At 38.1% G+C, this 14864-nt stretch overlaps 1 protein-coding gene across 1 annotated transcript in view; it reads right to left on the bottom strand.

The window, feature by feature from the left end:
• Positions 1-14864, bottom strand: part of LOC116892801 (zinc finger protein 54-like) — a 35256-nt gene that overhangs the window by 17750 nt on the left and 2642 nt on the right. Inside the window, exons 3-4 of the mRNA XM_032894674.1 lie at positions 6214-6269; positions 4755-4881 (exon numbers count right to left, since the gene is read on the bottom strand). Of these exons, the coding sequence (XP_032750565.1) occupies positions 4755-4881; positions 6214-6243 (157 nt within the window). The 5' untranslated portion in view covers positions 6244-6269. The remainder of the gene's footprint in view (positions 1-4754; positions 4882-6213; positions 6270-14864) is intronic.

Below are 14864 nucleotides of genomic sequence, written 5' to 3'. Positions count from 1 at the left end.
GATGGAGAAATGAAGATATTCCATGACAAAACCAAATTTACAGATTATCTTTCTACATATTGAGCCCTACGAAGGATAACAGATGGAAAACTCCAAAAGAAGAAGAGAAACTATGCTTTACAAAAAGCAAGGATGTAATCTCCCTGCAAAATAACTGAAAGAGAAGACACACAAACATAATTCCACCTCTAACGACAAAAATAACAGGAAGTGACAATCACTATTCCTTAATATCTCTCAACATCAATGAATTCGAGTCCCCAATAAAAAGACATAGACTAACAGACTGGATACATAAAGAGGAACCAGCATTTTGATGCATACAGAAAACACATCTCAAAGACAAAGATAGATAGTACCTCAAAACAAAAGGCTGGAAAACAAATTTCCAAGCAAATGGTCCAAAGAAACAAGCTGGTGGTGGCATTGTAATATCAAATAAAACTGACTTTCAACCAAAAGCCATCAAAAAAGATAAGGTAGGACACTTCATAATCATTAAAGGAAAAATACACCAAGATGAACTCTCAATCCTAAATATCTGTGCCCCAAATGCAAGGGCACCTACATTCATAAATTAACCTTACTAAAGCACAAATCACACATTTCACATCACACAATAATATCAGAAGATTTTAACACCCCACTCTCATCAATGGACAGATCATGGAAACAGAAATTAAACAGAGACATAAACTAACAGAAGTTATGAACCAAATGGATTTAACAGATATTTATAGAACATTCCATCCTAAATCAAAACGATATACCGTCTTCTCATGGTACCACATACCTCATGGTACCTTCTCTAAAAATGACCATATAATCAGTCACAAAACAGGCCTCAACAGTTACAGGAAGATAGAAATAATCCCATGCTTCCGATCAGATCACCATGGACTACGGCTGGTATTTAATAACAGCAGAAAGCCCACATATACATGGAAGTTGAATAATATCTACTCAATAACAACTTGGTCAAGGAAGAAATAAAGAAAAAAATTAAAGACATCTTAGAATTTAATGAAAATGAAGATAGAACATACCCAAACTTATGGGACACAAAGAAAGCAGTGCTAAGAGGAAAATTCATAACTCTGAGTGCCTACAAAAAGAAATAGAAGAGACAATACATCAGCAGCTTGACAGTACACCTAAAAGCTCTAGAACAAAAAGAAATAAATACACCCAAGAGGAGTAGAAGGCAGGAAAAAAATCAAACTCAGGGCTGAAATCAACCACTTAGAAACACAAAGGACTATACAAAGAATCAACAAAACAAGGATCTGGTTCTTTGAGAAAAATCAACAAGATAGAAGAACTCTTAGCCAGACTAACAGAGGGCACAGAGAGTGTGTCCAAATTAACAAAATCAGAAACGAAAAGGGGAACATAACAACTGAATCAGAGAAAATTCAAAATATCATCAGAACCTACTACAAAAGCCTATATTGAACAAAACTGGAAAATCTGGAGGAAATGGACAATTTTGTAGACAGATACCAGGTACCAAAGTTAAATCAGTAACAAATAAGCCATCTAAACAACCCCATAACTCTTAAAGAAATAGTAGCAGTTATTAAAAGTCTCCCAACCAAAAAGAGCCCAGTACCAGATGGGTTTAGTATAGAATTCTATCAATCCTTCATAGAAGACCTCATAACAATATTGTCCACACTACTCTACAAAATAGAAACAGAAGGAGCACTATCAAATTCCTTTTATGAAGCCACAATTACTCTTTTACCTAAACTGCACAAAGATCCAACAAAGAAAGAGAACTTCAGACCAATTTCCTTATGAATATCGATGCAAAGGTACTCAGTAAAATTCTTGCAAACCGAATCCAAGACCACATCAAAACAATCATCCACCATGATCAAGTATGCTTCATCCCAGGCATGTAGGGATGGTTTAATATACAGAAATTCATCAACGTAATCCACTATATAAACAAACTGAAAGATTAAAAACCACATGATCATTCCATTAGACGCTGAGAAAACATTTGACAAAATTCAACACCCCTTCATGATAAATGTCCTCGAAAGACCAGAAATTCAAGGCCCATACCTAAACATAGTAAAAGCCATATATAGCAAACCAATAGCTAACATTAAACTAAATGGAGAGAAACTTCAAACAATGCCACTAAAATCAGGGACTAGACAAGTCTGCCCGCTCTCTCCCTGTTTATTCAATATAATACTTGAAGTCTTAGCCAGGGCAATCAGACAATGAAAGGAGGTCAAAGGGATACAAATTGGAAGGAAAGAAGTTAAAATATCACTATTTGCAGATCATATGATAGTATACTTAAGTGACCCCAAAAGTTCAACCAGAGAACTACTTAACCTGATAAACAATGTGAGCAACGTATTCGGGTATAAAATTAATTCAAACAAATCAGTAGCCTTCCTTTATTCAAAGTATAAACAGGATGAGAAAGAAATTAGGGAAATTACACCCTTCACAATAGTCCAAAATAATATAAAATATCTTGGTGTGACTTTAACCAAGCAAGTAAATGATCTGTATGATAAGAACTTCAAGTCTCTGAAGAAAGAAATTGAAGAAGATCTCAGAAGATGGAAAGATCTTCCATGCTCATGGATTGGCAGGATTAATATAGTAAAAATGGCCATTTTGCCAAAAGTAATCTACAGATTTAATGCAATCCCCATCAAAATTCCAACTCAATTATTTATAGAGATAGAAAGAGCAATTTGCAAATTCATTTGGAATAACAAAAAATAGAGAGGATAGGGAAAACTATACTCAACAATAAAAAGTTCCGGGGGAATCATGATCCCTGACCTCAAGCAGTATTACAGAGGAATAGTCATAAAAACTGTATTGTATTGGTACGGAGACAGGCAGCTAGATCAGTGGAACAGAACTGAAGACCCAGAAATGAAACCACACACCTATGTTCACTTGATTTTTGACAAAGGAGCTAAAACCATCCAATGGAAAAAAGATAGCATTTTCAGCAAATGGTGCTGGTTCAACTGGAGGTCAACATGTAGAAGAAATCAAATCACTCCATTCTTATTACCCTGTACAAAGCTTAAGTCAAAGTGAATCAAGGACTCCACATCAAACCAGATATCCTCAACTAATAGAAGAAAAAGTGGGGAAGAGTCTTGAAAACATGGGCACTTGGGAACATTTCCTGAACAAAAAAACCTAATGGCTTATGTTCTAAGATCAAGAATCGACAAATGGGATCTCATAAAACTGCAAAGCTTCTGTAAGGCAAAGGACACTGTTGTTAGAACAAAACAACAACCAACAGATTGGGAAAAGATCTTTACCAATCCTACAACTGATAGTGGGCTTATATCCAAAATATACAAAGAACCCAAGAAGTTAGACTGCAGGGAGACAAATAACCCTATTAAAAATTGGGTACAGAGCTAAACACAAAATTTTCAGCTGAGGAATATCCAATGACCAGAAGCACCTAAAGAAATGTTCAACATCCTTAGTCATCAGTGAAATGTAAATCAAAACAACCCTAAGATTCCACCTCACAATAGTCAGGATGGCTAAGATAAAAAAACTCGGGGTTGGGGATTTAGCTCAGTGGTAGAGCACTTGCCTAGCAAGCGCAAGGCCCTGGGTTCGGTCCCCAGCTCCGGGAAAAAAAGAAAAAAACCTCTGCAGACTGGTACAGCCATCTGCAAATCAGTCTGGAGGTTCCTCAGAAAATTGGACATTGAACTACCTGAGGACCTCTCCTTGGCATATACCGGAAAGATGCTCTAACATACAAGGACACGTGCTCCACTATGTTCATAGCAGCCTTATTTATAATAGCCAGAAGCTGGAAAGAACCCAGATGCCCTTCAACAGAGGAATGGATACAGAAAATGTGGTATATCTACACAATGGAATATTACTCAGATATCAAAAACAATGACTTTATGAAATTCATTAGTCAAATGGATGGAATTAGAAAATATTATCCTGAGTAAGGAAACCAAATCAAAGAAAAACACACTCATTGATAAGTGGATATTAGCCCAAATGCTTGAATTACCCAAGATGCAATCCATAGACCACAGGAAGCTCAAGAAGAAGCATGATCAAAATGCAGATGCTTCATTACTTCTCAAAAGAGGGAACAAAAATATACATAGGAAAGGATATGGAGGCAAAGTTTAGAACAGAGACTGAAGCAACAGAATTCAGAGCCTGCCACACGTGTGGCCCATATATATACAGTCACCAAAAGTAGGAAAGATTGATGAAGCTAAAAAGTGCATGCTGAAAGGGACCAGATATAGATTTCTCCTGAGAGACACAGCCAGAATATGTCAAATACAGAGGAGAATGCTAGCAGCAAACCACTTAACTGAGAACGGGACCCCCTTCTGGCAGAATCAGAGGAAGGATTGAAAGAGCTAAAGGGGCTTGCAACCCCATAAGATCAACAGTGCCAACCAACCAGAGCTTCCTGGGACTAAATACTACCCAAAGACTGTACATGGACTGATCCAGGGCTCCAACTGCATATGTAGCTGAGAATAGCCTTGTTGGGGCACTAGTATAAGAGCAGACCCTTGGTCCTGCTAACATTGAACCCCCAGTGCAGGGGGGGTATTGATTGGGGGAAACAGTCTTATGGGGGAGGAGGAGGAGTAAGGGGCTTATGGACAGGAAACCAGGAAAGGGAATAACATTTGAAATGTAAATAAAGAAATATATCCAATAAAAAAAAATCTAATTAAAAAAAAGATTATTCTCACCCACAAAGAATAGATTGTTGTAATTTTCCATCATCACATCTCTATACAATGTCTTCTGGGAATAGTTGAGACATTCCCATTCCTCCATTGAGAACTCCACAGCCACATCCCTGAATGTTAGCAGACACTGTAATAGAAAATTACCAATTTACCATGTGCTGTTGGACAAAAATGTTTTCCCAGTTAAGAAAGACCTAAAGAATAAGATATAATTTGTGATATGGATGAGTCATGGCAAATATTCAAGGAAAAAAATTTTCTAGAAGTGCAATAGAGATTTGTCAGAAGTTAAGCATTGCTGCTATTCCATAGATTATATATATATATATATATATATATATATATATATATATATTCACGTCTCTGCTCTTTATGACTCTGCTGATGTTCTCTAAGACTGAGCAACAGAGGATTTACCACCATTGCAATATTGGAAAACTTTGTTTGCAGTCTGGACACTATAATGTCTTTTAAAGTCCTCTAATAAGAAATTTGTTTGCCGGCACCATCATGGCAGTACACAGTGGAATTTGTGTCCAAGTTCTATGAGATCAAATGCTCTCTTCTTATCTCAACATGCAGGAAGAATACCAAGCACATACGCATAGAGTCAGTAAAATGTACCAATATACATAAAATTGAATTTTAATTTTAATCAAAGATGCGGTTAATTTTTTATGTCTGTGAAACAAGATAATAGTCTCATAATCAGCAAACTTTAAAAACATATATTGCACACATTTAAGATCTAGGTACAGGAATAAATCTTGATGAATTAAACAAAATCCAATATCACAGCACAGATGATCAAATAATGACAAGTAACACTATGGTTCAGAATTCTACAATGTCAATCTTGCTCAAATTTGGACATTAGGTCAATCTTTTCTGCAGTTTTGTCTGACCTGACTCTCCTAACATTCTCAGTTGACATCCTAAGGCCTAGGCACAATGCTGCAAATGTTCTAGGAAAAAAGAGGCAAAAACATGAAATGCAGAATTCTAACTATACTCTTTCATAAATTCAAGTCTTCCATACATTGCTCAGTGATGTCACTGTCCATGTTTGTGCAGATCCACATTCATAAGCTTGATTCTGAAAACCTGATCATTCATAAAATGTAATTTATGTAGCACAAGGGACCTTTCTTCTTCACTAATATAAAAGACACATGTCTATTTGATATTAAAGTTGGACAAAGATATATCTTTTGAGTGTCATTTACAATAGAATTGCATGTCTTAGGTCTAAAGAAATTTATGTCCTCATAGTATAATATTGAGGGAAAATATAATGGGACAAGGCTACACTACGGTAATTTTGATTATCAGAAACAAAAGTGAAGATAAGTCATAGAACATAAACCCTTTAGTTAGCATTACTAGATGTAGATAACAAAGTTTTTAATGGGCTCAATAAGATATACAATTTTCAAAGAAATGTGGACATGAGACTGACCTTGGACACATTTACCAGAGAAGCAGTCATTCTTCTTGTTGCTCTTCATTAAATTTCTGTCTCAGGAATAAAGACTAGAATTTGTGACAAAATTTCATATAAAGGTGTCAAAAATACAAAGCCACTATTAATAAAACTCTTTATGGACAATGCCAAACCATATTAAGAAGACCTCCCCAGCCCCCAAACCAAAATGGTAGCAGGGTTCTTACCAACATTCTTACAGACAGGAGAACATGAAATGATATATTTAGTGTAACAAAGAAAATCGCTACATCTGGGGCATTTTTCTACCTTCATCAGGTATGAGGCACAAATACAGAATACATGATTACCTCCTGCAAAATATTACTACTCAAGGTTATTACTGTGAAGTCACAGGAACTGGAGTCATAGAAAAATGGCTACTGTGTATCAAATTTGACACCTAGCATAAAATGAAGTTTCATTAGTCATCACACTAGAATATAATATCTGACCTTTTGATCACATTTCAATTCATTCTACCTGACAGATATTGGACATCTATTTTCCCTGTGTGTCCTGTTGACTTGGAGTACAGAATATACTTTATCTACCAAATATGATTTTACTTAAAATGATAAATTGTCACCAGATTAGTTACAGCCATTTTCATCATCATCTAAGAATATTTTACATTGTTCCTGAGGCAAGATAAATTTTATAGTTTACTGCTCTGTTTCAACATAGACCTGGTTTCTAAGTTTCATACAAATGTTTGTGTGAGAATATTGATGACTTGAAATACACATGAATTCATTTATAGGTAAAATACTATAATTCAGTCCAAATATGTTAGTAAATGGAATATCCTCACGATGAATGTTCTAAGCCAGTATACCTCCATATTTCTATGCTGTGACCTTTTAATGTAGTTAATCGTACTCTTAAGTGGATGGAGTGGATGTATCTGTTTGTGGCAGACCCATTTAGAAATTGATACAGGAGTATGGTGAGAAGTATTCAGACTACTCATTGACTCTCACAAATGATTCGGACGCACTAATGTAACATTAAATTGCTCAAAGGGCTCTGTAGGCTGCTGGGCAAGAAAACCCAGACGCTGACCCCTTGTGTTGCAATACCACCCTGTCAGGCAAGGTATGCCCATTAGTGTAATATTGCCAAGACTACTTTGTACATAACAGAAGCCCTTCTGGTTTGAACTGAGGTCTGCCCACAAATGAAATACCTAGATGGCACTCAACACTGGCCAAAAGTCAGTGACTCTAAATATCAAAGCTCCCTAAAGAGAATCTATCCTGACATATTCCTACATTTTGAAATGTTGCAAATGCCTTTCAGTGGTTCTGATCACCTAATAGCCTGGTGCTGCTTTCAGCCTAGGTGCCAATAACTTTGTTTGAAACAGGATATTTTCATTTCAGAGACTGCTGTGTGCAACGGCAGAAATTGAGGTGGTGCGCGGACTCTGAAAGCTGGAGGAAGTGGAGTGAGTTATTAAAAATGATACTGTCATATATAATGGCAGTTAGAATTATGAATACATGACATCCTGTCTACCCACATAAAACCTGCCTTAAGGCATATGTAAAATACAAAAGGGATGATTGAGATAAAAATTTGGACAAAGAGGGAAAGGACAGAAAATGATGAAGGTATCCATGCAAGCTCTTTTAGGAGCTCAGAGTGGAAAGGCCACTCCTACAAGTGGTAGAACAGGGGAGTTAGGAAGCATGGATGAAATTAAACTCCAGGAGCTGAGGAGCTTTGTAATAGCCATAACAGCAAAGAAAACAGAAAAAGCAAATACTGTACTGGAATAATCCTCTGTAAAAATATTCTAACAACCATGATGAGTTAAAAAATCAAGTTACTTCCTAGTTAATGTGATTGAAAATTCACTCACAACAGGAAGACATACACAACAGATCTTTGAGAGTCAGGATAAAATATAACGCTGTAATGATTTTACAGTGTAAGAGATTTGTGGCAAGCATCAGGATGGTAAGAAAAAGTTAGCATAGAAATGCATACATTTTCAAGGGAAATAATCAGGACATTTTACATAGCATATGTCTCCATGATTTTTACTTGTGACATACAAGCTGAGTAATGTTTTCCTTTTTTTTTTTTTTTCGGAGCTGGGGACCGAACCCAGGGCCTTGCGCTCCCTAGGCAAGCGCTCTTCCGCTGAGCTAAATCCCCAACCCCAATGTTTTCCAACCTAGCAGCAACACATCAAAATTTCCTACTCCTGTTATGCTGTGTTTTAATATCAGAAATATTAAATATGGGAATGAAATATACTCTCTGACTTAATTCTGTGCATGTCCTTAATTGGAAAGGTATGTTTTCCATTTCATGGAGTGAACAAGAGGTCATTTTGGCTAGGGATGAATAACCTATTATTTTATATGCATCCACTACGAAGTCCAGGGATTCTACACAAAAATCCAGAAGTGACATTCCTCAAATACTCAGCTACTTCTGAACAGAAATCTTTTTACACTTATGAAATTTCCATTCAAAGGACAAGATCTGCTTCAAATATCCATATATAGTGTTCAGCCACTGGGTCTACTGATTGGTAGGAGGTCATAGCAGTCTACTCTAGGATAATTTGCCAGACAAATGCTTCCAGAACTCCCACATCTATCTCGCTGTTCTCACATCTAAGTGCTGTAACAATGTGCATCTATTTTCCAGTTGTCTTCTATTCTTTAATACCAACTGAGGCTTGACAAATACAATAGTCATAAATGTTTTCCCACAGGTTGAAGTGAGGAGGGCATAGAATAATATATTTTAAAGCCCTGAGAGAATATAATTGTCAACTCTCATGGTACATTCAGAAAAGGTGACTGGTAAAATCGACAGTTTAAGAAGTGTATTTGAATGTAGTCAAAAATTAAGATCAGCCCAAACAAATATACGCCAAGAAAAAAAAATCACAGCCCAGTTGCCAGGATTGACACAAAGAGGTTGTCTCTAAATCAAATGGGAATGGAATACAAGCTTATTTAAATGTCAAGAAAGTAAGACTCTTTCAGCACCTTAATCAATGTAAGATACCAAATATGTGGAGTCAGAAGAAACATGACCATGTCAATAGATCCTTGAAAGGCTTGTGGCTAAGTATCACATTTGCTTGATATAAAAACTTTGAAGAATGGAGAGCAAGAGGCATATACCTCAGCACAATGAACACAATCAGACAGAAACCTGAACCTAAGAATGCAAAAGGACAGCTGGAATCAGTTCCCTCTAATCAGAACAACTCAATACACTTCATTAGAAGGTATACAATTCAAATACAGAGAAAATTTTAAATGAGGCAATCTGGGAAAATGTAAGAAAAGCAAGGATGCCGCTTAGTTAAGAAATAGAATTCTGCAAATTAAAGGTATAAATATCCATGAGAAGACTCACATCTGACATTCTTCTTAATAAGTTATACAACCAACTTAAGTTGACTCCCAGAAGTCTTCACAACATACTTACAACCATTCAAACTCTGCGTGCTGCTTCAGCTCCCCTTGTCCTCAACCTACCAGAAAAGGAGACCCACATTTGGCACTTGAACAGGGACTGGTGGAATGTGAGAAATTTGGAGTATCTTCCACCAAAGAAGCAGCACTTTCTCCTGACCATTCTGCCTATGGACCAATCACACCTCCCCCCCTTTTTTTTTTTTTAAATCTTTCTTTTTAAATTTGCTTTACTTTCAGTTTGTGCCTTCAAAGACCAGATACAGCTTGAGGAAAAACTGACACCTTTGGATTCTGGTGACTCCCTGACATTGTGTAACTGTCCTCTTCTTTCTTTCTGACCCAACAGCCAGACTGAGTGTAGTCAATAAATTTTTAGACTCTCATAAAACACCTGGTTTACCTAACAACAATTGAAAACTCCCTAGGACTGTTGCTAGTCTCTTAAACCTGCTGGAGGGCTCCTGCTTGACAGGGTCTTCTCAATAACTGAGCAGCAGCGGAATGGTCTCATGATCATTGAACACCAATGGTGGCACCTTCTCTCTTTTCCATGGGGAATTCCAAATTAGTTCCCTTAGGGCCTGACTTGAATCAAGAGGATGTAAAATCTCCCAGCAGAAGGGCCTGGAATTCTGGGATGAGGTGCTTCAATTCACACCATGGAACTGTAGGTATTTATTTCCAACCTAGAAGTCTTGACCCTTATTGAGTACCTGGTTTGCAATGGGAAAGTCCAAGAAGGCTATTTTTGTCACTCCCCTTCCTCCCCATAATAGCTGACATTCAGCAGTATATAATAAGACATCCTAAGCCTCAAGATGGCCTATTAGAGGAAGAAGGTCATGGAGATAAAGGGGAAGAATCAAATGAGTAGAAAGACCCTGAGGACTGTCCAGGGTCTGACTTGCCCACTTTATAAAAAACAATTGATGTAATCAAAGTTACTTCCTAAAATCACTTAATCCCTTAATCACTTCTTCCAAGTAAGAGCTTGCATTGGCTACAGAAGACAAAGAACCACAAATCAGGACCAAGGCTCCTAAAGACACTCAGATAAACCCTCCACCACACTCAGCATCACTACTTAACAGCACCAATTCCCTGGTCATAAGCATCTCTGTAATCTCAGAGAGGACAGGAACAATTATCCCCGCATGCTCAGCGTCAATGTCCCAGGCATCCAGAATCTCCACCCATATGGACCTCTGTGGTTATGTTACATGTGTCCAGACAATATCTGGTGATTTGGTATCCCCCTGCCAGCAGCAGGCTTAAAAGAATTATGACAAGCCATTCATAAGAATGTAATTCATGCCCTTTGGACCAATTCTATTTTGCAGAGTTTCAATACCAACTTTTAACTCCCCAAAGTTAAAGAGATAGATGCTGATTTAAACTCCCTGGTCCTCTGTATGTACAGTGGGAAACCCTGTTTATAGATGAATGTCAGATGCAGGCTAGGAAAAATGAATTGCTTAATGAACAATTAGGACTACAAAAAGGGCACCCTGTCCCCTTCCATATTAAATTAATAAATTGGAATTATGGCTGTTTGGCCAGAGTAACTTCCCCACAGAGATTTAGCAGGCCTTACTCCGCACTGGCTGCTTTGAACAGGTTCACTTATGTGACCTGAGACCATTTAACTCCCTTGTCCATAAAGAGGCCTCTTCACTAACCTTCGTAAAACAAAAACCAACTGAAACTTTCCTGCACTATATACTAAGGGTATAGAAAAATACAGACCCTGCAGGAAAAGTCAAGTACTTAAAAAAAAAAAAAATCTTATCTGGGAAGAAATGAACCTGGGGCATAGGCATGCCAGGGACTAGAAAATGAACATTACAATAATAGGATCATGGCTACCCATGACACTGGGACTGCATCATACCAGGTCTCGTTTGTGACACAAGCCTTTGTAGCCGCAACATGGTTAAATTCAACATGTTTTAAATATGGAGACACCAGACAGTGGATGGGAGATTCACCCCCAAAAATAACACAGCTGCCCTTAAGCTTCCTAAATCCATGTGTCCCAGCTACATGAAAGGAAGGCTTATATTGGAAAAAGAACTGCAAGTCGAAAAAGAATAAAGAAGGCAAACCCCTGCCACCTTTAAACTCCTTGCATGGCAACGCTCAATCCCAGCAGCAAGATGGAAAACCAACAACATTGGGTCACTAACATATTAGAGAAAAATAACCCTCAACGTTCAATAAAAATTGACGATAAAAGTTTTAAATGTCTAATAGACAAACACGGGGGCAGAAAAGACTATCCTAAGATGAGACAAGGTTCCTGATGGGAGTAGCTAATCTCTCCTGGGAATTTTTTGCCCAAGATTTTTATAAATGGGAAGGCACAGACAGTACGAAAGGGACCATTAGACCCCCATTGGCTAATGTAACAACAATTTTGCTGGGTATTTGAAGATTTAACTGTGGCCTTTGCCAGAGGAGAATAGGGAGAATGCTTCCAAATAAGAGGCAGTACCAAAAATATTACTATCAAAAGAATCTTCAATTCTAACAGCTGCTGTTAAATACTTTACTCCTCACTTGGAATGGATCAGGAATGGTTTCATCTGGGTTGAACAATTGTCTTAAAACAGGGAAAAATTATCAAGTTTAAAATAATCAATTAAACACCAATTAGATATGGGAACATTTGTCCCTCTAGAAGCCCATGGAATACACTAACTGATAACCTGCCTTCCCTGATTTATTTCCATCCAAACAGAATATAAAAGAATTTGATTAGTTCTTTTTAAAAATTTAAGTATCTTGCTTTTGGGCTCTTTGATGTTACCTTCTCCCCCCAAAAATTACTGCCATTTTGTTCTATTGACAGTGTCTTTTGCCTTACAGAAACTTTTCAATTTTGAGGTCCCATTTGTCTATTGTTAATATTAAAGCACAAGCCATTGGTGTTCTAATTTGGATCCCATGTGCTACGATCCAAATCAGGCAGGCCAAGCTGGCCCATTGGTGTCATATTGACAAGATTATTTTGTGGGTAACAGAAGGTTTTCCCGTGCAGTCTGAGGCTAGCTGCACAGAAAGGAAGAAAAAAATTGTGGCCTACACTAGGAACCTGGCCCAAAGTCAACAATAAGGAAGATCACAGGCCTTAGAAGGGAATCCATTAGTGACATTTGCTACATGCTCTAATGTCTCGGTTCTCACTCATATCCTAGTGATGCTTTCAGTCTGGGTCAAACAAGTTTTATTTTCAATGGGTAACAATCATTTCAGAGAATCAAAACTAATCAAAAACTGAGAAGAGCTGACTGCTTACAGTACAGCCTATAACTGGAAATCCAAAATTACTACATGTGATATTATTCTCAATGAAATTTTCTAGAATCATTAATTAAAGAGAAATTGGCAAAACCAATTTCATGTCCTCTTTGTACTATCACTTGAGACCCAACCCTTTGCTCAATCCCTCTAACATACCTGAATCCTTGGCTACTGTCTTCCCTCTTCACCATTCAGGGCTCTTAGTTCTGATTCACAGGTAAGCAGATCTGGCTGTCTGGCTGAGACCTGCACATGGGAAAGAGTCTTCAGAAAGGACAAGGAACTTTCCATGGAACAAAAAAGAAAGATGCTCCAAGGCCCTGGGTTCGATCCCCAGCTCCGAAAAAAAAAAAAAAAGAAAGAAAGATGCTCACACTTGCCAAAAGGATAAACATGAGGGAAAGAGAAAATACTATGACAAATATCTCTTTTTCTCCAAGGATTTCCTTTACTCTATGAGAGGTTTGATTCATTCACAGAGAGCTCACACACATGCACAGTTGTTTTCCCAGGAACTCTGATGAAGAGCCAGGGAGACTGCAAAAAGACTATTTTGACACAGAGTCCAGACTGTAGCACTTCTCCAAAAGGTTTCTGAAAAATCCTCTGACTGCAGGTTCTAAGAATTTCCACTCCTCCAAAGAAATCCACAGTCACAGAACTCAATGTACACAAATCATGAAATAGGAGCAGCAGCAGTTTGGCCACATGTGCATGGGCAGAGTGCTTTTCTTGAACCAAATACATTTTCTGACACAAGTGAGCAATCATAATTAGTCAAAACTGCTTTCTAATTTTGTTTTAACATATGCTGGGTATTCTAGCTATAAAAATAGCTAGAAATCATCTTTTCATAGCATTAATACTGGGGAGGCCAAGAACTTGTTAGGACTCGAAAAAACTCAGAATAAACGGCTTACTCTGGTGCCCATTAATGTATCTGATAGGTTATTTCTCCTCCAGTGAAATGAGCCAATTCAAGTCAGATTAGCACTTGTTAAAGGCAGGTTTATTAGGAAGCTGGTCTTGGTCAGGTTCACTGGGCCAAAGGATTGAGGACTGGGAAGTGCCCAATGGGAGGGGTTAGGAGAGGAGAAAGTAAGGGAAGGGACACAAAGAGAAAAGATGAGAAGAAGGAGGAGGAGGAGCAGCAGGAGAAGGAGGAGGCGGAGGGAGGGAGGGAGGGAGGGAGGGAGAGAGAGAGAGAGAGAGAGAGAGAGAGAGAGAGAGAGCATGAATGCACTAGAAAGAGAACAAAATCTCTGCATTATACAGGGAAGAGTCTCTGGGGGAAGGGCAGCCCAGCTCAAGGGCTGAAAAATTCAGAGCTAGAGGTTGGGGGGAGGGTTGCCAGGTAAGGAATTGAAGGATGCTGGGAGAATCTGGAAGTCAGGTCTGCTTTGATATGTAAAATATTCACCTCAGTCCACTTTCCTGGGGTCCTAAACCAAATAAAATCAAAGGGGACATCTCTGGCCAGGTGCTTGGTTCCTACTTTCTCTCTCAATTCCCCACTTCCCTTTTCCTTTCTCCCACCCCACCCCCAATCCCTTTCTATTCATGGCAATATTCTCTCTGGACCCTTCCTTTCTGATCCAATCAAATCTACACTGGTTCCTAAGATTACTAATAGCTACGAGGCTGAGGATTCCTATTTCCCAGGCTCAAGGACACTCTCTTGAATAGTCAAATGGTGGATCAAGGAAGTAAGAATGGATGGAATTTGAGCTTTGTAATTGCTGTAGCCAAGAAAACCCTGTGTGCGAACTACACACACTGCAAATGACCTATGAGGCAATGTTGGAAACTATAAGATACATGAAATAAATCATAAAAACTCCAGTTCATAGGATCTTAAACTTCACAACAATG

The sequence above is a fragment of the Rattus rattus genome, chromosome 2 (genome assembly GCF_011064425.1).
Source record: "Rattus rattus isolate New Zealand chromosome 2, Rrattus_CSIRO_v1, whole genome shotgun sequence".
NCBI lineage: Eukaryota > Metazoa > Chordata > Mammalia > Rodentia > Muridae > Rattus > Rattus rattus.
Note: the sequence above shows the minus strand (reverse complement) of the source record. Positions and strands in the feature narration are given on the sequence as shown.